At 35.6% G+C, this 27,999-nt stretch overlaps 1 protein-coding gene across 1 annotated transcript; it reads left to right on the top strand.

Annotated features, from left to right (window-relative positions):
- Nucleotides 1–682: 682 nt before the first annotated feature.
- LOC123546763 (transcription elongation regulator 1-like) lies at nt 683–27,898 on the top strand. The gene is made up of 18 exons (XM_045333297.2): nt 683–903; nt 9,144–9,417; nt 10,089–10,250; nt 10,504–10,666; nt 10,896–11,167; nt 11,427–11,687; nt 12,223–12,448; nt 12,697–12,748; nt 13,325–13,478; nt 13,979–14,068; nt 14,616–14,734; nt 15,165–15,315; nt 19,761–19,928; nt 20,356–20,541; nt 21,186–21,362; nt 22,542–22,625; nt 24,734–24,895; nt 27,194–27,898. Exons 1-18 carry the CDS (start codon nt 719–721, stop codon nt 27,332–27,334), a joined length of 3,027 nt encoding a protein of 1,008 aa, XP_045189232.1. The 5' UTR covers nt 683–718; the 3' UTR covers nt 27,335–27,898.
- The last annotated feature ends 101 nt before the right edge of the window (nt 27,899–27,999 follow it).

The following is a 27,999-nucleotide window of genomic DNA, read 5'->3' on the forward strand; positions in this document are numbered from 1 at the left end:
CTTATAATATATGTAAAGAAGAACAAACATAGGGACGGGAGCCAGTCTAGGCTGTATGGTTCAGCCATCAGATAAAATGTGCTATTTTAGAGGCTTAAAATTTTATTATAAAATGTTAGCATTATTTATATAAATATAACCATGCAGCCAGGGAGCCAGGCTAGAGTATGGCATGAGGGTCTAATTTTCAAATTAAAACAAAACGAAATCTGTGGAAATCTTCTGCAAATTTCGGCTTAACCAGATCCGTCTCAATTGAACGGCTAATGAAGGAAATAGGTTGGACTTCATTAAAAGACAGGCGCACTATTCAAAAACTTGTAATTGCTTATAAATTTAGACAAGGAAACTTGCCAAATTATGATATCTAGTAGATGTATTTCCTGCAACAGTTTCTGAATCTACTCTCTATCCTCTTCGTAATAACAATCATTGTTCATCTCTGTTATATCGATGGTGTATTTGCCGGAAAATAGCTCATGAGCTAGAGAAGCCTATCTGTTGTCAACTGGACAAGTAGACTGGTTGGACAGTTTAAACATTAAAACGTCGGGACCAACTTAGGTAATTAGAAGTTTACAGACTATCCCGCAGATTGAAACTAAAATTTTGTTTGAATGTGTGTTTTTTTTCTAGACGACAACGGTGCATAATATTATTCGAGAGGTTATTATTCCACGTGACCAAACGAAACCGAGGCTTGTCTGAGCGTGCAAAGATGGAAGACGGAGACATACAAGACAGATTTGACGATGAAAGTCATCCACAGGATCGACCAGATGATTATGGTGGTGGCTACAATGATAACTCGGGTTATAATGATTATGATGGAAGTAAGCAAGGTCGATTTCCGGGACCACGCGGCCCAGGACCAAGAGGATACAACATGCGCGGTCCACCCCGGTAATTTTTCGCACCACTATCCTGTGGTTCTTGTAGAAAACTGTCAGATTATTTCGAATTGTTATAAATAGCCCTGTCTGTCGCTGCTTATGGGTATATTTGCCAAAATATTGTATTGTAGTTTTATTAAAGCAGGAAGGACAACTCTTGGCCTTGCATCCCATAAAATTTTGGTGCTACTTCTAGCCGGTACTTCCGAACGAACAGTTATGACTGGGAGGCACTTGTCTAGGAACTAGACACTTCCATTTAACAAATGTAATTGTATGTTTGTTTTTCTTTCATATGAAATTTGTAATTTGGGTAGAAAAGTTGCAGTGGATACTATCCCAGACTCACCAGTTTCGACGCACATAAAAAGCAACATGGCCGCGCTTTTTCATTCAGTAACATACGTGACTCTGTTAGATATTGCATGTACACTAACCTTTTATGCATTGAATCATACCAATAACATCTTATTCTAAACAACTGACTGCCAGAAATCAAATGGTAAACAACAACTAGTGTGATCGGCCATACTTTTTCTAACACATCTATAGGAGAGATCGCCGTGACGTCACGCGTTAACATCTGTTTATCTGGTGGTTGGCAAAACAAATGATTTTAACATCGTTTGCGTATTGAATCAGAATTTTTAATTTTTAATAACTTTTTTGCTCATTTATCAGGCTGGTAACATTGCCCGATCGGGCTTTCGACATAAAAACTAATTTTTCTTGAAAATTAGTAAAGATATTTCTTTCAAACTTGGTCCATTTATTAAGCATTTCATATGACATAAATTAAAATAAAAATAACTTGGTTGCCTTCAGTTTTGGTAGAATTATTTCCCCTTTTCAGATTTTTATGATGCATAATTGTTAAAGTCCAAAAAAGACATGTTCTAATGCTAAGTTTAAAACAAAAAAGGGTTCAATGGCTTTCTAATGCTCTTAATTATTGCGCTAGTACATGAATGTATATATTTTACTGTGCTTTCACTAACAACATTATAGAAAAATGTTAGTTATAAAAAAATTGTTCATACATCTGCACTAGAAACAAAGTATTAACCTTAAATACATAGAATAAAGGTATTGGCGCACAAGTTTTGAGCAATAGAAACCCATTGATCCCTTTTCTGTTTCAAACATTTCATTAAAACATAATTTGTTTGGACTTCAAAAATTATGCATCATAAAATTCTGAAAAAGGGAAATAATTCTAAAAAAACTGAAGGCAACAATGTTATTTCTACCATAGTATGCGTCATATGTTATGCTTAATTAATGCACCAAGTTTGAAAGAAATATCTTCATTATTTTTCAAGAAACATTAGTTTGTATGCCTAAAGCCCGATCGGGCAATGTGACCAGCCTGTTTATGGGTTTTCAAAATTCAAAAAGATTTGAAATACTAACAATCTTCATATTTTTGTATCCAAATATCTTTTTTCAATCAATAACCGTTTTAAATGACATATAATTTTAAAAGCGGCGTAGTGATTTTCACAACCTTTAGAAAAACAGTGTAAGTTAAGCGTTCATAATTAATCCATTTTATTTCGAAATAACAATTAAAAGTAATCAATAAATTGCTTGTTTTATAACCTTTCCATTGATCAAAAAATTATTTATGTAATTTGTGTTTTAAGAAAGTTTAGACCGTTAGAAAAACATCACTGTTAACAAAAAACATGGACGGTCGGCTTCTGCCCACCCGATCACTGTCTTATCAGTTCTAAAAATAGAATTTGTATACAAACACGATCTCTCCTATTTCGACGCATCTTACATGATAATTGTTACGAAGCTTTTGATTGGCTTAAATATTTGTGCAATCACTGTAAGTAATGCGCTACACCATAACTGTCATGGATGCTGCAATAAAACTGAACATAAAAGCAGATGCAAGTAGATAATCAATATTAAAGGCCAAATGATATAAATAAAGGCAGTGGCTACGATTACGGTACCGTAATCCTAGCCTCTGGTTCTAGGATTATGGAAGTTCCATATTCCTAGACAACCCTATGAGGATAGGCTAGGATTACGTAAGTATTTAAGAGGCATCAAATATATGTTAGGACATGCATAAATGACGTTGTAAAATTACTTATTTCACTATTATTTCGTGCCATCGATCCGCTGTTTTGGGTTAGTATAATCTTAATGGTGGCACGCGGAAATATTATAGAATTATCTATGTTTCATATATACCTGCAATTTTTGTCATCAAATCAACACAAATGGTCTTTAATAACATACAATATGGTTATAAATAAAAAAAAATCAAAGTATAGAATATTTTTTTAAACCTAACTTTTACCCTCATATTTCTATAATATTTCCGCGGGCCGCCATTAATATAGCGTTTAAGATTATACTAACCCAAAATGGCGGATAGATAACACGGAATAATAAGGCAGGCATCAAAAATCGCTATTTTAATAAAGTGAAATAAGAAGTTTACAACATCATTTATGCATGTCCTAACATATATTTGATGCCTCTTAAATACTTCCGTAATCCTAGCCTATCCTCATAGGGTTGTCTAGGAATACGGAACTTCTGTAATCCTATTCCTAGAACCAAGAGGCTAGGATTACGGTACCGTAATCGTAGCCACTGCCATAAATAAATCTGAAAACATTTAAACATTCATCAACATAAGGGGCTAAGAACATAAATAATCACTTTGCTTTTTTAATACACACTGTCTGATGTTTTTTCTTTCATTTTTCTGGACTGCAGTGTTTACAGAGGAATTTGGCACATTTTGTTTTATACAAAACTTTAGATGAACCCAGTGTTCGCAGCCTACTTGACAAGAGAAAAAAAAATGAAGTGTGAAGTAATGATCGCATTGATATATAATGCGTACACCTTCCAAAACAGTGCGTAAAATAGTGCGATTACATATGTCACGTGGCAGTGATGTGACCTTGATAGCACCAAAGTTGGCTGCAGACGTACAACAAAATTTCCAGTAACTTTTTTAATCTAAGCTTCCACAGGGAGGTTTTTAAAATGGATGAAAATTTGCATTAGTAGAAACATTAAAAATCATGTATAGGGTAAATGTAAGTTGATAAATATCTTCAAATTCCTGAACTTTCCAACTTTTTTATCGGTAAAATTAACCATGATGTTTTCTGTCATTACACCGAGTAACTACGTCATCGGACACCCCAAGTTAATCGAGAACGAGGTCAAAACAAAAATGGCGTTGAAATAGGTGTGCGTAAAATTACGTGGTGCGACTATATCCCCAATTCCTGTATCTTCGTGCCTTCCTATATCTTCGTGCCTCTGTCATTTACACGCGCTGCTAGTTCATGGAAAAGTTCTGACGTCATTAAATTGTGTAAACATAATAAGCACATGGTATTTCGTAAACAAAGAAGGCAAAATGCATAAAAAAACCATGTAGTTTGCCTTTAATCTGCATTAATTAAATATCTGTCATTGACAATGTGTAGCTCCTAACAAAGAAACCAAGTACAATGCAATTATTTAAAAATATCCAAATTTTCATTTCCAAAATTTCTGACAGTTTCATTCCAAGGTCATTGCCAATTCTCCTAACCTAATTTCATCCAAGGGGAAAATTTCCATGCTTGAATGACATAAGCGACCCAAATAACACAAGTGGCACGATGATATAGGAAAATGGCGACCATGACTTAGGTTACACACATGGTGGAAACATCTTGAGATTTCACAAAGACTGTTTAGGATAACCAAACAAAAAAGTTTGCATGATAAAGATAAAAGGTTTATCTTCAATATCATATATACAGTTTTGAATGTTTTTTGCCTAATTTTGGGATTTAAGTGGGGGAATAAGTAGTGGGCACGAAGATACAAGAAAAGGGCATAATAGTCAGGAATATCCCCGTACTATTGATACAAATTTACGTGCATTGGAATGCTATAAATAAATGGTAGACCAATCGGTGTTTCCAGAAACTCTAAAATGGGGGTTTTTCACCACCAGAATGGTACTTTGCACCCCCAGTTTTGGAGCCGTCTGGTAACTGGACGCCTAGCCTACATTCTAGCCATCCGGTAGTCGATTTCTAAATGAGTAAGTATTGATTTAAAGGTCCATTACTAAGGGAAAGTGAGTTGGCAATTTTTTTCATAGCCAGTGCATAGACTTCTGCAAGACACTAAATAATGAAGACTGGCAGGTCAAAATTTACAGAAGGTCTTTGGAACTCAAAGAAATGTATGTGTATTATGTTGAAATTTCAATGAATCGACAGAATGACCCTCCAGGTCTTTTTAACTTTCTTCATACTTCATAGAAAAATAATTGTACATATACTGCGATTTATTTCAAATTTCTACATACCAACTTTCATTTTCCAATAAAATGAAATAGTTTCTGTGCTTTTTAAAAGAAATTAAAATGTTCAATTTCCTTAGTATTGGACCTTTAATATATGATATCGGTACTTATCTGCAAACAAAATTTTGTGTGAATAAATACCAGAGTATATTTGCAATTATTGTCTCGAATAGATTACTGCATTTTCAGGTAATAAAACGAAAATAAACTTCTATTTTTTGTCAAGCCCGCTTGCGGAAGCGAAGACATAGTTGTCCAAATGTCTGTTCGGTGTATGTGCGTCCGTCCGTATTTGTTTGTCCGGACAATAACTGACGCGCATGGAGCAATCTTGTTTATATTTGGTATGGATGTTAACCTCAGTGAGACGGTGTGTCATGCGCAAACCCCAGGTTCCTATCTCAAACAGTGCTCCAGCTAGCTATTTACAGCAGGGCGCATCGCCCGTTCCGAAATTCGTTCCGCCCTGTTGCCCCGTCAGGCACCCTGCCCGTTTTTGCAACCATTCATTTCTTTTTTAAGCCAAACTTCCCTTTTTTGCCTCGGTGATTATAATGCACTGCTTTATTGCCCCTTTTTATCGAGTGATACACGCCGGTGGGCATTGACATAATTAACAAACAATTAAACAATTACCTGCTGTAATCGTGCCCAAGGCAGATCATGATATTTTAGACTGCTCCACTAGCAATTAAACTAGCATTAAAATCACTGAACCTTAGTGTTAAAACAGTTTGCAAACCAGTCTGAAATCATTATCATTTCGCGCCACCTGTCAAAGTGTACTTTCGTTTTCGGTAATATAGTCGTAAATACCCCTTTATACATATCTGAAACTTAAGTCCAGACAACAGACATTTAAATCTAATTAATAAAAATTGATCACAATCAAATTTAAATAGGAAAATATTTTGATTTTATCTTTTTACAAGTTTTTGAAATCGAAAGTAGGTTGTCGTCTGTTTTGGGAAATTGCCGATTTTTCATATTTCTTTGAAATTAGTTTACTAAGATGTAATGACAGGGTACACTTTAATGTCAGATACTGTAAAACGCTGTTAAACAGTCTCTGCATCATAATAATTTTTCAAAAATACTGTTTAAACTGGACATTCGACGACTTTTAGAAAAAAGTGTAACCATATCCGGATATAAAATTTTGGATACCCGGAATATGTCTATTACAAGTGCTAAACTTGCTTTTAGACTGTTGTAAGTTAAAAACTTTGCCTGATTTCATTTATTTAAGTGGAAGTTTAAACTTTATTTTCTGTATATAATATGTTGCAGTATAAATTTATAAATATCAAGTAGCCTACATGGAGAAGATGTGTACTGAAATTGTAACAAAATAGGCCTAAACACATAGATATTGTTATTCAGTATGCAATTACAAAGAAATGTTAGAAGTTGAAAATCAATGCCAAGTAAAATACAAACAGCAGAATTTTTAGTTAATAAATAGGTACATTAGAGATGACAGACATAGCCTATTAAAAGACCATACCTAAAGTGTGCCAAAAAACATGTCTAAACTATGCCAAATTCCATGCCTAAAGTATGTTAAAATGAACTGTATGCATGGACCAGTTATATTTTTCCCCTGGGGAGCACGGTCCCAGACCGACCACCACCCCAGAAGTGCCCTTTTCAGTGCCAGCACCCTGCCCTTTTTTAATCCTAGCTGGAGCACTGTCAAAGGTCAAGGTTACACAGGTCGAAGGTCAAATTCAAAAATGACTTTGTCCTGAGCATTTCTTCTTCATGCATTGAGGGATTTTGATGTAACTTGGCACAATTGTTCACCATCATGAGACGGAGTGTCATGCGCAAGAACCAGGTCCCTAGGTCTAAAGTCAAGGTCACACTTAGAGGTTAAAGGATACAAGAATGACAACTTTGTCCGGAGCATTTCTTCATCATGCATGGAGGGATATTAATGTAACTTGGCATAAATATTCACCACCATGAGACAGAGTGTCATGCGCAAGAACCAGGTCCCTAGGTCTAAGGTCAAGGTCACACTTAGAGGTCAAAAGTCAGATACAAGAATGACTTTGTCTGGAGCATTTCTTTTTTATTCATAGAGGGATTTTTATGTAACTTGGCACAATTGTTCATCATCATGCGACGGAGTGTCATGCGCAAGATCCTAGAATTACTTCCCTTTGTTGTTACTATAAATAGCTTATATTTGTAACTTTTTTATTACTGGTCGTAGGGAAAAGTCAAGACCACTTTTCTGTAGGACAACATGCATGTTACATCCAATTTTCACTTTCATGTGTATTTTGACTTATCTCTACTGGTGCGGATTTTTGTGTGGACTTAGAATTTTTATATTTTTTTTTTAGATTTACGTTCCTTTGTTGTTTCTTTAAATAACATATATTGTAACTTTTTGCAATCTCTTTTATTTATCATGAATGTTTGCCTCAATGATACAAGGAGTGTCATATACAACTCCCAGTCCTTTTGACAGCTAGCGGGCTCGACATATTGCCCGTGGGCATCTAGTATTGTTATTATTATTATCAAGAATTCAAATTAATTAAAAGATAGAAGTACGAAAATAACGAGATATATTTTCAAAATCATTTTCAAACTTTGGAACTAACCAGTTTTATAAGAACATGAAATTAATCAAGATACCAGTATGAAATAAAAGACTTCTACTATAGTAATTCATTTTCAAACTTTGGAATTAAATCATTATATATAAAAACAGTTCCTTATAAAATATTATAATTTAATGTTTTGACAAGAGTAATTTCATTTATTAAAAAAAGTTGGGCCATGATAAGGGCACCTCCTTGTGGTATTGCCTGGATGCACTGTGTACAGCATGGTATCTCGTCAGATTGTGGAACATACAGTAACTACAACAAGATGACTACGACACAATCATCCTTTTCTATTCATTTTACGACGGCTAGAACTCAGGCTGGGTATCCGGTTGCCTAAAAACTATGCCAAATCTTCTTAAATTTCTCAACTTCTCCCTAAATTTTGTGAAGGGAGAGGTCACTTCACCCTAAAATTTTGACCTAGGATGGTCCCTGATGCTGTATATTGAAGAAATAAGACTCTTGCTAGTGGCAGCTTGCACTTAGACTAGGACCCGTATTTTTAGACCAAACACCCCTGATTTCTTAAATGACACCACGGAAGGGTGAAAATCCCTAGCCAAAATAGAAGGTTTGAACACTGTCAAATAACTTGCATGAATCCGTATTTAAGTACAAGTGCTCACCCAGGTGAATATAAAAGTTCTGTTTTTCAATGGAACCACTAGTGCATTGAAACCACCTGGAAGTTAATGCGAACACTGTCAAGCTTTTAAGCACTCCCCTTCCCACCCCCTCATAGAACACATCAAGGACCTAGTTGTCCCTATATCTACACAAACATATACAGAAGTGGCAACAACAAATGAGCCGCGCCATGGGAAAACCAACATAGTGGGTATGCGACCAGCATGGATCCAGACCAGCCTGTGCATCCGCGCAGTCTGGTCAGGATCCATGCTGTTCGCTTTTAAAGCCTATTGGAATTGGAGAATATATTAGCGAACAGCATGGATCCTGACCAGACTGCACGGATGCGCAGGCTGGTCTGGATCCATGCTGGTCGCACACCCACTGTGTTGGTTTTCCCATGGCACAGCTCAAATGTGTTTAACAATATTACATCTTATTTTATAGTGCTAAATGCACACCAGTTAAAAAGAGTAAATCTATAAGCACAGTAATGACAATTTGAAAAATGTCCCACCTCGCAGAAAATTGATTTAGGATCCGCAGAACTGCAACAAGTATACATTGTTTTCTTTTGACCACCATTTTGCAGACAGTAGTCATGTAAAGTGAATGTTTCACTGAAATATTTCATATTACTTTCAGGCCTTTTGGAAGAGGACCACCGCCAAGGTTCAGAGGGCCACCAGGTATGAGAGGCCCACCTCCACCAGGAATGAGGGGACCAATGAGAGGTCCAGGTCCAAGGGGCCCTCCTCCCCCACACTTTGGTGGTAGGCCACCATTTGATCCTAACTATGGTCCCCCTCCAGGTCATCATGGACCTCCTATGGGCCCTCCAATGGGTCCTCCACCTCCAGGTATGGGACCACCACCTCCAGGAATGGGGCCACCAGGCATGGGACCTCCTCCAGGAATGGTAAGTAAGACAACAAATAGGGAACATATTTTTTTCCCCCAAACATTGGACACCAGTTGAAAATACTATAAACAACTTGTTATGAAGCTACAGTTGAAGTGTGTTTTATATGCAAGTTCTGTCTTGATCTTCTTTTATGGGAGCCTCTGTGGCCGAGTGGTTAAAGGTTGCTGACTTCAGATCACTTGGCCCTCATCGATGTGAGTTTGAGCCTTATTGGGGCATTGAATTCTCCATGTGAGGCAGCCATCCAGCCGGCTTACGGAAGGTTGGTGGTTCTACCCAGGTGCCCACTCGTGATGAAATAATGCACGGAGGGGCACCTTGGGTCTTCCTCCACCACCAAAGCTGGAAAGTCGTCATATAACCTGTAATTGTGTTGGTGTTAAACCCAACAAAGTAAATATAAAAAAAAATTATATTTCACATTCATGCTGACACGAAATAGTCTGGCAATGGCTGTCTTACAGACAGCTCTTGTTAAAATGAAGTCTGCATATGGTAAAGTTAATTTAAAAAAAGAAAACTGATAGCTTTTTTCAAGAGCTGAATCTAGTTATTTGTATTTTAATATATTTTGAGGGTTATGCTTAACAGCTTCGTTTGATATCATGTACCATGTATTAATAAATTTACAAATGTATTATGAATATATACATATTTTTTATCAGAGACCACCTGGGCCAGGACCATCAATGCCACCGTCTGTTCCACCGCCAAACTTCAGTGTTCCCCCACCTGGTTTTATGCCTCCAATGGGAGGACCGCCTCAGAACCAGGGTGATCCGGGGCTACAAGAGCTTTGGGTTGAAACTAAGACTGCTGAAGGAAAAGTAAGCTTCTACTAGTTCTAGTCAAAGTTTATATATGTTATTTCAAGTCAGATACAAGTTGAATCAGTTCAGTTAAAATTTTGTTTCTTATTGATTGCTATGAGCAGCTGTGGTTACATAGTTCGCAAAGTGCATTAAACTTCTACATGTACAAAAACAAGTTCTGTCATGGCAATTCATACAACATAACAGCCTGTGAACAGTACATTTTGAATAGCTTTATAATTAAAGCATTCTATGTTTCTGTTTTAAGGTTTATTTTTATAATGCAAAAACAAGAGAATCAGCTTGGACAAAACCAGAAAATGTGAAGATTATCACTCAAGCCGAGGTAGAACAAATGGCAGCTCAAAGTCAGCAGGCTGTCTCCACGACAACAGGACCAACAACAGCAGCACAAGCTGCACAAGCACAAGGTATGTAGAGATTGTCTAGTTCACACTTCCAATGATCTTGAATGAACACAAGGGGGCTTATGAAATATATCTGATTATTGGTGAATGGTTGCAACTTCTGATGTTAACATAATAAAAGTGTATTTGATAACAAGATTTTATTTCTCAAGTAGGTTTTGTAGTGATGACATTAAATGACAAAATCGTACACCACATACAAAATACAGTTGTATATTATATAATGTTCCAGCACAAGCAACTTCACAGCCAGATGTTCAGCAGCAGCCCCCTATTGGAGGTATGCCTCAGCAGGGTGCCCCAGGACAGCCACCACCATTCATGCCACAGAATAATTACCCAGGAATGCCAGGAGGGTTCACACCAAGTATGGTACCACCGGGAATGGCTGGTTTCCCTGGTCCAATGCCAGGTGCTCCGGCCCAACAACCTGCACCACAACAAATTCCGGCACAGACTGGCCCAGATACATCTGTAGTTGCCCATAAACTGCCTTCCAGTCAGGTATTTGTACAGTTATCTCAAGATTATTAGATATCTATAATTAGAATATTATCTTGTATGTAACAAAACATACTTTCAGATATATTTCTGCAAAGCAGTGTTGCAGGTTAGTGACCTGAACTTACTTTAATGAGATGTGATGCATAATAATTCTCTATAAATAATAATTTAGTCTAGAATATTAAAATCAGAACAAATAGAAGAGTATTAAAAAACAAGATATTTATAAACAGAAAACTCTTAATATTTGACCAAACAGCTTCCACCAAAGCCACCGGAGGTTGCAGAGTGGACCGAGCACAAGAACACAGATGGACGGTCCTACTACTACAATTCCAAGACTATGGAATCAACCTGGGACAAACCACAGGAGTTAGTAGACTGGGAGGCCAAAATAGCTGCACTTCAGACCCCTGCGGTACAAGAACCAGAGCCCAGCAAGGTTAATGGTCAAGCTGCAATGGAGACAGGCGGCGATGATCATTCTAGTTCAGGGAGTGATGAAGAAGAGGAAAAACAGGTTTGACTTGTTTCTAGAATAAATGTCTACATGCAGCCTCAGTGACTTTTCAGAAGAATATGTCAGTTTTCAGAGAATAGAAATGGCAGTTTGAGAAAACTTAGATGATACAGTTTATAAATACTATGTATTAGTAGTTAAGCATAGAAAAACAATAAGTAGACTGTCATTTATATGTTTGGCATTAATTAAAGATTATGCAATCGCATTTTATTTAATAATTTATTTTGGCTGCTTATTCCTAGAAAAGATATTTCTTGTAACTAATAACTTTCAGAATTTGTTGGTTTGACTCTGGTTAAAACTGTTCAGCAGTTTATCACTAATCAATTATATTAAACCTAATTATTGTTCCATACTTAAACCAGAGGTGGAGGATGAATAACTTCAGACACGTCCAGTCAAGTTGTCGGGAAGTATGTGACTAGCCCTGAAATCTTAATTGTCATTGAAGCAATCTGTCGATGTATAGTCTTGTGATGTTCTTAATGAGCTGATCTGATAGCAATCTGTATTGGAATGATTATTTTGACAGGAGGAGGAGAAAGATGAAAAAACAGAGCAGGAAAAACAACAGGAGAAATCTCGTCCTGTATCAAGCACACCTGTGTCAGGTACACCATGGTGTGTTGTGTGGACAGGTGATGGTCGAGTCTTCTTCTACAATCCTAGTACAAGGACATCGTTGTGGGAAAAGCCTGAGGAACTGCAGGGCCGTGCTGATGTTGATAAACTTACTGTTGGTCCTCCTGGAGAAAAGAGTAAGTTTTGATATTGTTTATATCCAGTAAGACTTAGTTGTGTCTATGTCTGTTGAGGCACATTGATAATATTATGATATGCACAGGTAGCATGCAAGAAAACATTTTTTGTTTGTTTTAAGAGCCAGGTAGTAGAAGCTAAAAGTATTTCAAGGAAATGGCAGTAAATGACTTAATTTATTGACTGGTTAGTGAGTTCTGTCATATGTTGTAGCAGCACTAAATCTTGTATAAACTATTTATTACAGCTGCAGCCCCCAAAGAGGAAGAAACAGAGGAACCAGTTGCGAAAAAGAAGAAGTAAGTTAATATGACATATTTCTTGCATTAGGTGAAAGAAAAGAAGACAGTACTGGTGAAGGTTTATTTTCAAAGATTTGAATGCTTTTACCTGTGTGCTCTATTATAATGTAATGATATACATAATCTTAAGTACACCACAGCAGAAATCCGTTTTTTTTTGTTTTTTTTGTTCAGCCATCTTTTTCTTTTTAATGAGCAATGTAATACTTCTAATAAACTAGTGTAAACATACATTGTTGGGTGTTGGTGAAATTTTGAGATATCTGAATGATTGAATGGCTCTATTAAAAGGTCAAAATTAAGCATGTAAAGTAACTGCACCTGTTGAACAAGATGGCCTATCTTTAATCGTTACGCTGGACATGATTGATTCTGCCTTTGCAATCAGTGTAGATCATGATCATCCTGCACATCCATGCAGTCTGATCAAGATCTGCACTGTTTGCCATTCCATCAGTATCTTTTTTGTATGCACCCCTTTTAACAGGTTATGGTACTATCCAAACTGAAAGATGGACAGGTTCATTTTAGAAATTTAGCAGTGTAAAGGTTAATCAATCACACTTTTTACAGACCCAATGAAGAGAAGACGGAGGAGGAGAAGAAGCCTATAGACAACAGTAAGGAGGCTGCTATAGAGGCAGAGGTACAAGCAGCCAGACAGAGGGCAGTTGTTCCATTAGAGATACGCATGAAACAGTTCAGAGATATGTTGGCAGAGAAAGATGTAAGAACTTGTTCGTGTTTGGAAACAATTTTTAACTTTTTATTCTAGTCAGTGTCTCTAGTATGTTTGTTTTTATGCTGAATGAAAATACTTTGAATGCCAGAAAGGCAGTCGATGCTTTGAGGACTGAGTCATAGGCAGGTAGTTATTAAGATTGCTTGTAGCTGACTAAATAAAAGATGTGGAGTACCACTGGCAATGGCTTCACGTAAGCTCAGGTATATACCTGAAATTGATGGACATCTGACAGGCATACCAGACTGATTTTCAAGTGTAAGCTTTTATAAAGGATGTTAATTAGGAAAATTAATGAAGTGAAAGAAAATTAGGCAGTGTATTTCCAGCAGTGATGTAGATATTTTTCGTCATCAGTATATGTTTCATGTTTACTTACTGAAACAATGTTGACATAAAATCTGAGCAAGAAACTTGAGTAACTGATTGTAAAGTAAAGTTTAGAATTGTAAAGGTGTTCAAATGTTGGAATTTCTTCTTTGTAGGTGTCAGCATTCTCTACATGGGAGAAGGAATTACACAAGATCGTCTTTGACCCAAGATATCTTCTACTTACATCCAAAGAGAGGAAACAGGTATGTTCTGTTTTGAATTTCTTGTGTAAATGCCCAGCTTGTAAATTACTCGGTCTTTAATTTAGAGGAAAATTGTGGAATCTAGACCAATCTGTGACTTTTTATACACCCGTCTCGGAAAGAGCTGGACTTTATGTGAACAACCTGAGTGGATGGGCGGTCGAACCCAAAGCATGTCCGCTGTCTTAAGTCGAACAGTTTTCATCCAATCTTCACCAAACTTGCTGACAATGTTTGTGGCCATAATATCTTGGCCAAGTTCAATAACCAGCCAAATCGCCCCAGACACTTGGTTTATGGCCCTTGAATTACTGGAAAAACTGTCCGCTCTCAAACAGTTTTCATCCGACAGGCGTATTTTGTGACAGTCTGGCACTCTTGTTTGAGGATCTAGCGACTTTCCAATTTTGTATTTAGTTTTGTATATCATTTAGATCTTCCTGAAAGATGATGGAATGGAATATGTACAGTCATGACATACATGAATATTAAAAAAATGCATATTGTAAAAATTGTATGATACTATAATCTGTTGCTTTTTGTACAGGTATTCGAGCAGTATGTGAAGGAGAGGGCAGAAGAGGAAAGGAGGGAGAAACATCGCCGACTGAGGGAGAAGAAAGATGCCTTCCGACAACTGCTGGATGAAGCAAAACTACACGGAAAGTATGTAACTTTCAGCTGATGTTACCTTCTGCATTTCAGTTGTATTATTTTAAAACTGTTGATAACTAAATAGGGTAGTTTTCATGAGTTCGCTAGATTTATCATCTTGTGATAAACACATGGGGTCTTTCAAGCTAGTTTATGAATATATTTTGGATCTTCTAACCTAGGAATGCTCTGAATACTTGCATGCAAGCAGGAGTTTTCTCAGTAATCAGAAACAGGAGTCCCCAGACATTGTTGAGAAAGAAGAAATCCTATCTAACATGATTTTAACAAAAAAGTATGAAAAAATGGAGAAAGAATATACTTAAGGACACAAAAAAAGCTGATGGAAAGCTGAATAAAACAAAGTTTCATCTTCAAGAAGTAAAATTCTTTACTTCCATTGGGAATTTTTGACAATGATATTTTGGATGTTTTATTAAAGGTCATCATTCAGTGATTTTGCAAGCAAGTATGGCAAAGAGGAACGATTTAAAGCTATAGAGAAAATGAGGGAGCGTGAGGCTATCTTCAGTGACTTTGTGTCAGATCTTAGACGAAAGGAAAAGGAGGAAAAATCTCACCAGAAAGAGAAGGTATGTATCAAGTTCGGGAACAGGTTGGTTTTAACATCTTCATGAAACACAGAACATGCTTTGTGTGGGTGTAGAGAAAACAATCTAAAACATAGTTGTGAACTCTGGAAAACGGAAGAATGAGCGTTAGTAAGAGTAATTTAAAATTTTGTTCATGTTGAAAAGTTCTTGATGAATTTGAAGTTATGGGATTCTCACAGAAAGGCATGTGAAGTGGTATATGCATTCCTTACAAATTTTTTCTCTCTTTTATGTTTGTATAATATTTGTATTTCAGACATGCTTGCAACAAACTTTAATACTACTTTCTTTTCAGGCATTTTACTTTGTAATGATTTTGACTTACTTTGTCATGGCAGATGTTATTTATATGTTACAATATAACATGGATGACATTATATGTTAACAGTATAGTTATATATAGTCCCACATTTATTTATCATAGAAAACAGAAAGAAGAATGCATTTCGTTTGTGTATTTGTAAAAGAGATTTGTGTTCGATATACATACATATTTATACAGAATTCTGTGTTCATTAATTTGTAGCTGTTAAAAAAATGAAACAAAGAAAATTATATTGACATATTAATGGTAAAATAAAGCATATAAATTAAATTGAACATGAACCATTACTTCTTTATACTTGTATTGTGATTATGTTGTGATTAAACCATGCTTTTCAGCTTTTAATGACATAATGTGATTTTCAGGGATTGCCCATTTAAAATACTTGGCTCTTAAAAGTATGATTGAAGTTAAACATGTTAAAGTGTGAATAGATGGAAAGAGTTTAAAAACTTTGCATAAATGTTTCTTGACAATTTGAATAAAAGACATTTTATCACCCAAAATAACTTTTCATCAAATCTGTCATGTAAAGTTGTTAATAAGAATTGGTAAGAAAACCAGACTGTGTTTGTATAAAGTGAAACATATGCACATAGCTCAAGGTCACCAGTTTTCGAAGTTGCAAGTTCAGTTCTTGGCAAATGATCTCTTGACAATGTGATTAAAGTCTGTGTGAGAAATACTTGATTTTCTACCTTGACAAGTGGAGAAGTTGTCAAGTTAGTGCTGGTGCAAAATACAGGAATACAGGGTATGGTAAACAGTAGTGAATAACAGGTGAAAAACAAACATAAGAACATGGCTTTTATATCCATTTTGTAAGTAAGACTGTGATACCCTGCTCATACATGTAGAATGGACAAGAATTTAATTGTTTTGAAAATTTTTATTTCACCAACACTTTAAAAGCCATAGTATTTTGATGGGCAATATGCAAACATAAAATTGAATGAAAGGGTTAGGCCCCACGGTTTAAAATTAAAGATTGTGTCTTTTGAAACTTTGATAAAGCAGATTATTATGTATAATTTTTGTACCATTTACATTATTCTGTTCCTAAATGCTTTTGTCATAATGTAGTAACTGCGTTTTTATTAAGTGGACATTTTCCATACATCAGTATAATTATTTGTACATTTACAATGAAGAATATTAAAGTAGATAATTATATTAAATGATTGTAGATAATTTACAAATTATTACTGTTCATATCCATACTTTCTTAAAACTTGTTTTTTAAACATTTTACAAATCTTTCACTCATGAATTTCTAGTTTTGATATACACTTGTTTATGTTCTGTGCCCTGTTTTAACCACACTGCTTTATCACTTTTGAAAAGATGAAAGCGTCCAGGTCACTTAGCTACCGAGGTTGAAATGCAGTCTCCCATCAGTCAATAGACTGGGAAAAACCAGCTCTCAGTAAAAAGCGTTCTAGAGCAGAGGCGAAACCTTCCTGGTTTGTGAACACTGGTACTGATTCATGTTTGAACATTTTCAACTATAATATATACATTACTATTGCTTTGTGAAGTAGGCATAGCTCGCTTAGAATCTTGTTAATATTCTTTCAATTACATTGTGTGGATCAAAATATTAAGATTGTTTCAATGAAGTATTAAAGAAATACATACTTAATATACCATTATAAGGTATAATGTTATGCACACCAAAGTTTGTTTTTCCATATAAGTCATCTCATACTTTACAGTTGATAGTAGGAAATGTTTTATACCTAAGCTCAAATGCATTATGTCTGCCCGTTTAGCTCAGTAGGGAGAGTGCAGGTCTACGGATCGCGAGTTCAATCTCCGGGTGGGGCGTATGTTCTCCATGACAATTTAATAGAAGTCATTGTGTCTGAAATCATTCGTCCTCCACTGATGCATGTGGGGAAGTTGGCAGTTACTTGAGGAGAACAGGTTTATACTGGTACGGAATCCAGGAACACCAGTTAAGTTAACTGTTCACCGTTACATAACTGAAATACTGTTGAAAATCGGCGTTGAGCCCAAAGCAAACAAAATCAAATGCTTCATAAAGAACCTATTTCTGGAGGTCATTTGTTTAATGGTCACACCTCATAATTATAAAGCCTGTACTAGGTTTTCCAGGAAGCAAACTAGAAAGCAATTTAAAAGAAGCATTGACTTAAAGTACTTAATTTGTTGGAAGTCCAGTGGGTATCCTGTGAAATATGTTTTAATTAATGGTAAGTATACTTCTAAGACTAACAGAATATAGATGTAACTTGTTCTCAAGTTCAGTTACCGTTCAGCCACTTAAGTCATCAAATTTTGATCCACCAGTGATAATTGAGCTAATTCCTTATATAAATGATTTGTTAAAAGATATTAAAACTTGCACTACTTTGAAAAAGAGGCAGTATATGATTACCAAGGTTGCACCAATACTGAAGGTTGAAATTATGTACGAATGATTGTTAAAAATTGATGTGTAAAATAGTACAGTATCATAGGCAGTCTAAACTAAAAGTAAGCACTTGGGATATTTTCAGCTCATTTTAGCTAGTGACGAGAAGTGTACTGAATACATTCAAGGGTCTGGACTTGATATACAGTGCACCAACAGCTTCTGTATATTAATCCAAACTGAAGGATATAAAGAAAAAAGCTCCGTATTGGTTGATTTTTAGCATTAGTTCATTTCATGCACACTCAGATCAGCATAACTATGGTTTTTCTGGTAACAAAATGTAGGCAGACAACAAACTGTTGGAATAGTTGTACTGTAAGTTCTGTTTTTTGTTTGTATAAAATTTCTAGCTGTTAACAGCCTTGAAGATATTTGTTTAAAATCAAAACAAGTCTGAATGTTTGCTATGAAGATGTTTTTAATGCTGCCTTGTTCTAAAATGGGCTGGAAATAACCCCAGTCATGGAAACTGCAGTTTCATTTATGAATGAATAATTGATAATTTTCTTGCCATTTTGGAGATGGAGGTGGGGGAGGGGGTATATTTATGCAAAATTATAAAAGGTTAGAATTAACTTGATGCCATTGGTAAATGTAATATAAAAGACAATTTTAGTTGAAGTTTATACAGTTTTTTATTATGAATTGAGACCTATGATTCTGTACAGATCTCCTTTTATTCCCTTGCTTTTATTGACGCATCGTCTACTAAGACTGGTGTATTATACTGTGAAATAGATTTAAGGCAAATACAACAGTAGTTTTATAAATTAAATTTTGCATGGAAAATGAACCCTTTGATTTCATTTGTTAATATTAAACCAATGTCTTCCTTGAATAAGGGTTACTTTGCTCATTTTATGGTATTAAACATTTTTCACGAGTTGTGAAGATTTTCAAGATTGTGAAATATTTGATTATCAGACCACTACAGTTTGTACTTCAGTAAAAATATTGTTTTGAACTGGTATGTTTCTTTTACTTTCCATGTTTCCTTGTTTCCTATGGTATTTCTCATTTCAGAAGTTCATGAAATTAATACCAGCTTCTTGGCAAACCATTTTTTTTCTTGGGTTAAAGTTATTTTTAAATAATTTTTAGAAAAAAACTTCCTGTTTGTAAAAACAAAAGGAGCTTGACAGATCTCTTTAAATCTTATTTACATTGAAAATTTGGTTAGTTTTCAATTAAAGTTTTTTATCTATTTTGCACACTCTGAAGACTAGAGCTTTCTTCAGTAAAATTTAAGTCATCACAGGTGTTCAGAAGGTTATTAATCATGTCTTCTCTTGCAGGAATTAACGTAATGTCAATTTCTTTTCAGAGCCAGAACATCTGTGATGTTTGCCAGGAAGCTGCGAAATGTGTTTTAAAATGTGATAAACAATTAGTATACATGTCTTTTTCGGATTACCAATATGTAGAAATGGTTTATGACTTAAGGATACTTGTATATTTCACATTTTGTTGAATTAGTTTTGTTTAAAAGACATGATAAATGGCATTTTACTAAAAAGTAGACAAAATTTATGTTTTACGGAAGCTTCTTTTTGTTGTCGCAGTTTTGTGAAATATGCAAGATTTCAGTATGTACACTTTTCAGTTCAGTGATGTTATTCTCAGCCCAAATATTACATAAATGTTTTTTCCCCTTTGCAGTTGAAATCGGACTTCATCAGCCTTTTAAAGGAGACTTCAGACATAGATCGTCACTCTCGCTGGAGCGACATTAAACGTAAAATAGACTCTGATCCTCGTTACAAGGCTGTAGACAGTAGCTCCAGACGAGAGGACTGGTTTAAAGATTATGTGAAAAATCTGGATGATGTAAGTGTATGTTTTAGAATAAACCAGTCAAATCTGCATAAAGGTCGTATTTTAAGATAAAACTGGATGGCTGAAAAAATACTAGATTTACCCCAGACTGAAAGTACTTTCGTAAGATTTACCAAATTCAACTTTTGAATAATAATGATTCTAAAAGTTCCCTTCAGGATCTATGTGCACATGTATTGCAGTAATGTCTTAGCTGGTCTTTTAAAGATAACTCTGCCAATCGTATTTACTAAATTATCGAGTCTTTCATGCTGATGTTTTTGAGGGTTAAATATAAAGATAAAAAAATATTTTGTGACATATTAAATGACTTCAGTTTGTGTAGAAAAAAAAAGTTGTGGAAGTTAGGAAATTAAAAAAAAAACTGTGTCTACGATACCTTCCTTTTGTCAGTTGTCGAGTATAAAACTGTTTTCAGAAGGATTCAGATGATGAGGATCGAAAGACAAGAGAGAAACAGGAACGTATTGAGGCTAGTATACGTAAACGTGAGGAGGAGGTACAACGAACACTGTCTTCATCACTCAGGGAGCGAGAGAAAGAAAGGGAACAGCATAAGAAGGACGAAGCCATTCAACTCTTCAATGCTTTGTTGGTTGACCTGGTTAGTATAATCCCAGAATGTCTTTAAGAACCTGTGATAAAGGGAAATAAGATTTTCTTTATAGGCATTTAGTTTCTCGAGTTATTGTACTTCAGGTTGCAATAATTTTTCAGTTGAACGTAGTTCACTTAAACTCAGATAATTTGAACACCACCCCGTGGGCAACCCCACCGTTAGATCCCAGCAAAATCTATAATGTTAAATTTTCGATGGCTCAGACTACCAATAACTCGAACAAATTTTGTCTGTCTTGTCTAGTTCACAATACGTATTGCCATAGATTTAATTAGACAAAATTTGCCACAGTAATTTCAGCAATACTGACTATCATAGGTTCAGCTATATATGCTGCTGTAAGTTGAGCAGTACATACTCCCAACTGTTCTTAAACGTATTGCCACAAGTCCAGCAATACATACTGCCACCAATTCAGCAGTACACACTGCCATAGGTTCAGCAAACTTACTTTACTTGTATAGTGACTTTTAAGGTGGTCTGCTTGGTAAAATGTTGATGTCTGCTGTATTTAAAGAATATTTTGACTATTATTTCTTTTATTATTGACTGTTTGTTCCTTGTTATTGTATCAGTTTATGGAATTTATAAAATAGTGTGTAATCTTATATTGTAATTTCTTATTCAAGGTGCGTAACTCGGAGGCTACATGGAGAGATACCAGGAAGCAGTTGCGTAAAGACCATAGATGGGACCTGGCTGTACTGGAGCGTGAAGAGAAGGAAAAACTGTTTGAAGAACACATCTCTGCTCTGTCAAAGAAAAACAGGGAGATGTTCCATAAGCTACTTGATGAAACATCAGATGTAAGTTTTTCTCTCAAACCACTGGCACCAGATCAGAAAGAAAATGCCTCCGTGTTATACCCTACCCCTAGGTATTCTATAAGAACCATGGTCATGAACGGGAAAGTGCACTAACCCGTTTCAATCGTACATTTCTCAACTTAAACGCGCAGTTCGGTGAATGTGTACCTAGTATATTGAACAAGCGATAATTTATCTTCCATCGTGCACCAGTCACATTGTCTCAATATTCCATATTGCTGAGATTATCAACATATTTTATGCTTCCGTCAACGTTACAGAAAAAACTTGCTTGAACTTCCCTAATGAACATCCGGTCTAGAGGTCACGGCAGTGCGCACATGTTTGGCGAAACGTAAACAAACAAAAACAGATTTTTAAAAAATCACAATTTTACACTAAAACTCGAAATGATGAATGAAATTCATCTTGTATATGATCTTTAATTTGAAATCATACATTGGTCTGCATCTGTTCTGTATATTTTATTCATTTTGCACATTTTGCTGCATTTTCACATTTTAGCGAACACGTGTAGTAAAATGACGATTGACATACATTTTCACAACAGCCAATCAGAATGGTTTTGTAATCTAGAACGGAACTTCACCAGGGAAGTTCAAGCAAGTTTTTTGTGTAATGTTGAAATTACTGTAAACTACGCGTTGTTTTTCTAAAATAAGATGTATTGAAAAAATGTGACCGGTACACAATGGAAGATAAATTACCACTTGTTTGATATCCTTAGTACACATTTACCGCACTGCGTGTTTTAGGTATGAAATGCGCGATTGAAACGGGTTAGTATATTTTCCCGTTCACGACCATGGTTCTTACAGAATACCTAGGGGTAGGGTATAACACGTACGGAGGCATTTTCTTTCTGATCTGGTGCCAGTGTCTCAAACTTACAATAAGTGGTAAATATTTTTAGGACTCTCTCTCTTTATAATTATTTCTCAAAAACCCCCAGCTTGGATTAACCTAATTCTGTTCAGTTCTATAGAGCGTAACTTAAGGTCTTTGTGTTCTTGTTTTATTGAAGAATAAATATCTTTAAAGGAATTCAGAATTGCTACCCTGTATGTGTGAAGTATTGGAAATTTGAAGTACAATGGGTTAACTTTGCATTCTAGATACATATATGAGAAAGATACTGATATTATAAATATTTTGCAGATTACACTGTCATCATCCTGGAAGGATATCAAGAAACTGATCAAGGAAGACCCGAGATATTCCAAATTCTCATCCAGTGATAGGGTATGTATAACAGGGTCTTGTGGGGTTTTTTTGTACACACATTTATTATGTTTTTAGCTCACCTGTCACAAAGTGACAAGGTGAGCTTTTGTGATCGCGCGGTGTCCGTCGTCCGTCCGTGCATCCGTAAACTTTTGCTTGTGACCACTCTAGAGGTCACATTTTTCATGGGATCTTTATGAAAGTTGGTCAGAATGTTCACCTTGATGATATCTAGGTCAAGTTCGAAACTGGGTCACGTGCCTTCAAAAACTAGGTCAGTAGGTCTAAAAATAGAAAAACCTTGTGACCTCTCTAGAGGCCATATATATCACAAGATCTTCATGAATATTGGTCAGAATGTTCACCTTGATGATATCTATTTCAAGTTCGAAACTGGGTCACGTGGGGTCAAAAACTACGTCATTAGGTCTAAAAATAGTAAAACCTTGTGACCTCTCTAGAGGCCATATTTCTTAATGGATCTTCATGAATGTTGGTCAGAATGTTCACCTTGATGATATCTAGGTCAGGTTCGAAACTGGGTCACGTGGGGTCAAAAACTAGGTCAGTAGATCTAAAAATAGAAAAACCTTGTGACCTCTCTAGAGGCCATATTTTTCATGAGATCTTCATATATATTGGTCAGAATGTTCACCTTGATGATATCTAGGTCAAGTTCGAAACTGGGTCACGTGGGGTCAAAAACTAGGTCAGTAGGTCTAAAAATAGAAAAACCTTGTGACCTCTCTAGAGGCCATATTTTTCATGAGATCTTCATGAATATTGGTCAGAATGTTCACCTTGATGATATCTAGGTCAATTTCAAAACTGGGTCATGTGGGATTAAAAACTAGGTCAGTAGGTCTAAAAATAGAAAAACCTTGTGACCTCTCTAGAGGCCATATTTCTCAATGGATCTACATGAAAATTGGTCAGAATGTTCACCTTGATGATATCTAGGTCAAGTTCGAAACTGGGTCACGTGCGGTCAAAAACTAGGTCAGTAGGTCTAAAAATAGAAAAACCTTGTGACCTCTCTAGAGATCATATTTTTCAATGGATCTTCATGAAAATTGGTCAGAATGTTTACATTGATGATATCTAGGTTAATTTCGAAACTGGGTCACGTGGGGTTAAAAACTAGGTCAGTAGATCTAAAAAAGAAAAACCTTGTGACCTCTCTAGAGGCCATATTTTTCATGAGATCTTCATGAATGTTGGTCAGAATGTTCACCTTGATGATATCTAGGTCAGGTTCGAAACTGGGTCACGTGGGGTCAAAAACTAGGTCAGTAGATCTAAAAATAGAAAAACCTTGTGACCTCTCTAGAGGCTATATTTTTCATGAGATCTTCATGAATGTTGGTCAGAATGTTCACCTTGATGATATCTAGGTCAGGTTCGAAACTGGGTCACGTGGGGTCAAAAACTAGGTCAGTAGGTCAAAAAATAGAAAAACCTTGTGACCTCTCTAGAGGCCATATTTCTCAATGGATCTTCATGAAAATTGTTGAGAATGTTCAGTTTGATGATATCTAGGTCAGGTTCGTAACTGGGTCATGTGCGGTCAAAAACTAGGTCAGTAGATCGAAAAATAGAAAAACCTTGTGACCTCTCTAGAGGCCATATTTTTGTCAAGATCTTCATGAAAATTTGTGAGAATGTGCATCTTGATGATATCTAGGTCAAGTTTAAAAGTGGGTCACGTGCCTTCAAAAACTAGGTCATTAGGTCAAATAATAGAAAAACCTTGTGACCTCTCTAGAGGTCATATTTTTCAATGGATTTTCATGAAAATTGGTCAGAATTTTTTATCTTGATGATATCTAGGTCACGTGCTCAAAAACTAGGTCACTATGTCAAATAATAGAAATAACGACGTCATACTCAGTTCAACACTGAGTCATGTGGGGATAGGTGAGCGATTCAGGACCATCATGGTCCTCTTGTAATTTTATAACAATAGCATTTATGGTATAGCCACAACCTCTGTACAACAAACACATTTTAGTCTTAACAGTACTGTAGTGTTTGCGATAAATAATATATATGTCATCATTGATATGAAAAAATAGCTTGCTTGTTCTGTGAACAAAATGATACAAGATTTTCTTCTTCTATCACAGAGACGTGAGAAAGAATTTGACGATTATCTACGTGAGAAATATGTAAATGCTAAAGCAGAATTCCGAGAACTACTGAAAGAGACAAAACTCATCACATACAACTCGAGGGCAAAACTGCAAGAATCTGACAGCCATATGAATGACATTATCAAAATATTAGAGGTAAGTCATTGGCATTTGGTAACAGTTGGTTACCTCAAGAAGTGTTACCATCTTGTATAGTAATTTAGCAATACACATTGACGCAAATGCTTATTATTAAGAAATGGGTCAAAGAGTTCAGCTTGTAATTTTCAAGCGTTCTCAGGCATGGCCAGATGATGAAAATTTGGAACTGGTTCCTTATCACTATAGACATATTACATGTTTTCAGTAAGCTTGAAAGTAATAGGTAAACTTAAGGTATTGGACCCCTAATAGTAATGTTTAAAAAAATGTGTTTGCTAGGTATATTCTTAAAGTTGTCTGTGTTTTGCATTGTGTTGCAAATTTTAAACAACTTTTACCATGCCATTTTTTGATTTTTAGCTCGACTATTCATAGAATAGTGAGCTATTGCACTCGCCCATGCGTCGGCGTCCGCGTCCGCGTCCCGATTTTGGTTAAGGTTTTGTATGTAAGCTGGTATCTCAGTAACCACTTGTGGGAATGGATTGAAACTTCACACACTTATTCACTGTGACAAACTGACTTACATTGCACAGGTTCCATAACTCTATTTTGCTTTTTTACAAAATTATGCCCCTTTTTCGACTTAGAAATTTTTGGTTAAGGTTTTGTATGTAAGCTGGTAACTCAGTAACCACTTGTGGGAATGGATTGAAACTTCACACACTTATTCACTGTGATGAACTGATCTACATTGCACAGGTTCCATAACTCTATTTGCTTTTTACAAAATTATGCCCCTTTTTCGACTTAATAATTTTTGTTAAGGTTTTGTATGTAAGCTGGTATCTCAGTACTTACTAATGGAATGGATTGAAACTTCACATACTTGTTCACTATCATGATCTGACATGCACTAAGCAAGTCCCATAACTCTACTCTCTTTTTTCAAAATTATGCCCCTTTTTCGACTTAGCAGTTTTTGGTTAAATTTTGTATGTAATCTGATATCTCATATCCACTAATTAGAATGGATTGAAACTTCACACACTTGTTCACTGTCATGATCTAACATGCACTGTGAAGGTCCCATAACTCTACTTGGCATTTTTACAAAATTATGCCCCTTTGACTTAGCAGTTTTTTGTGAAGTTTTTGTATGTAAGCTGGTATCTCAGTATCCACAAATTGGAAAGGATTGAAACTTCACACACTTGTTCACTGTCATGATATGACATGCAGTACAGAGGTTCAATACCTCTACTTTGCATTTTACAAAATTATGCCCCTTTTTCAACTTTTGTATTCATTCAATTGACAAGGCTGTTGAATAGTCGAGCGTTGCTGTCCTCCGACAGCTCTTGTTTTTTATAAATTTTGTATAATTTATAGTATTTCCTCAAGCTCAAGTAGAAACAAATTGCAAAGTGATGGCCACTGTCCAAAACGTTTGCAGAGCATTCTATATACCATTAATTTTAATAAAATAATAAAACACAAAACTGTCAATATCATTGTTTCCAGGGTGCCTCAAGTAAATGGATTTAATGAGACAGAATTCTAACTCCAACATTGAATAATTATGGTCGAGTCCTGTGGGACTGTTTTAAATTTTGCTCACTTCATTCAAGAATAATCTTGGGACAGAAGTAAAACCTACCTGCATTTCTTTCACAATATGTAATCTAAAGAATAAAGGCAAAATAGAAAACTTTTACAGCATATATCACTGTATTTTTAAAGATGTTTAACTCTGCCCCCTTCTGTTCCAGAGGTAAATTCACTTTGAACAGCAGAAATTACTTATCAAATGAAAAGTTTTCACTTTTGTACAATAAACCAATAAATTTCGAAAAAAGTAAAAACTTAATAGGAAAAAAGGAAAAAAAGATTGTTCAAATTATCCCAGTTTGTCAAAAAAATGGCCACCAGGGAGCATGGTCACTTTTCCCTGTGTGTATGTAGTGGAAACTGCTGACCTGATTTTAAAATTTAACACAAAGGATCCTTGTTTGACCCTCAACAAAGAATGTTTAAATTAATCTGATTTGTCAAAAAAACATGGTCTCCACAGGGTGTGGTCACTTGCATATAGTGCAAATTTTGTTCTTGTATGCAACTGCTGGGCCAATTATAAAAATATTTCACACAAATGGTCCTTGTGTGACCAGGGTCTACCAAGATTGTTCAGTTTAGGGTAATCCAGTTGTCAAAAAACATGCCCCTCTCCCCCATTCTACACCGACACACTCCGAGACACATAACCTCATATTTCTAGTATTCTAGTAGCATCATTCCTAGAATATAAAAATACTTTAAAAGGCTGTACATGTGACATTTCTAACTTTTCAGAATGACAAGAGGTACCTAACGTTAGAGCCTGTAGCTGATGAACGTCGTAAGATACTAATTGGTTATATAGAGGATCTTGACAAAAAGGGAGTTCCCCCTCCACCAACAGCATCTGAGCCTTCAAGGAGAAACGTGAAATGAGAACAAGGGAAGTTAGGATAACCATTTAGGGACTTGCTATTTATTCTGTGCAAGTGGGCTTTGAAATCCATACACAGTCCGTTGGTGCAATTTAAGGAAGGTGCAAACTTACTTCTGGGAATTATTTAATTACATTACCATAAGGCATAAAGGCATGTTGTAAAGATTTTATATGAATGCCTAATTTTATGCCCTGGGAACACAATTTTAATTTGTTGTATTTTGGCCATGAACATGTGCTGTATTTGTGAAAGATGTCTTGCTTTTTGCTGTTGCATACATTAGTTGTTACTCATATGATGAACAGGAAGTCACAAATTTTAATGGAAAAGTAGATGTATATAATGTGTAAATATTTATTGTATGATATGGTTTTTAGATCTAGCCTTATACAAGAACATGGTTCAATATGGTACTAGTAGACAAGTGTGGCTTTGTGCTGGTACTAAGCGTTTGATTTATATCGGATAATTATGTCTTCAAATTTTATGTTTTATCGCTTTTGATGCCATTGTATGTTTAATGGTTATTTTATCTACAAATAAATGGCCATAAAAGAAACAATGCTTTTGTTTTTCATTCTGTTATATGCAGTATTACTGAAGTTATAAAGTTCCTTTCAACATTTGATAAAACTAATATGATTAAGTCTTTCCCCCCACCCC

The sequence above is a fragment of the Mercenaria mercenaria genome, chromosome 9 (genome assembly GCF_021730395.1).
Source record: "Mercenaria mercenaria strain notata chromosome 9, MADL_Memer_1, whole genome shotgun sequence".
Classification (NCBI taxonomy): Eukaryota; Metazoa; Mollusca; class Bivalvia; order Venerida; family Veneridae; genus Mercenaria; species Mercenaria mercenaria.

Excerpts from the sequence above, each read along its gene's own strand:
- LOC123546763 (XM_045333297.2), top strand. The coding sequence starts at position 719 with ATGGAAGACGGAGACATACAAGACAGATTTGACGATGAAAGTCATCCA. Across the intron at positions 15,316-19,760 it reads AATCTCACCAGAAAGAGAAG|TTGAAATCGGACTTCATCAG; the intron begins GTATGTATCAAG and ends TCCCCTTTGCAG. Across the intron at positions 19,929-20,355 it reads ATGTGAAAAATCTGGATGAT|AAGGATTCAGATGATGAGGA; the intron begins GTAAGTGTATGT and ends AACTGTTTTCAG.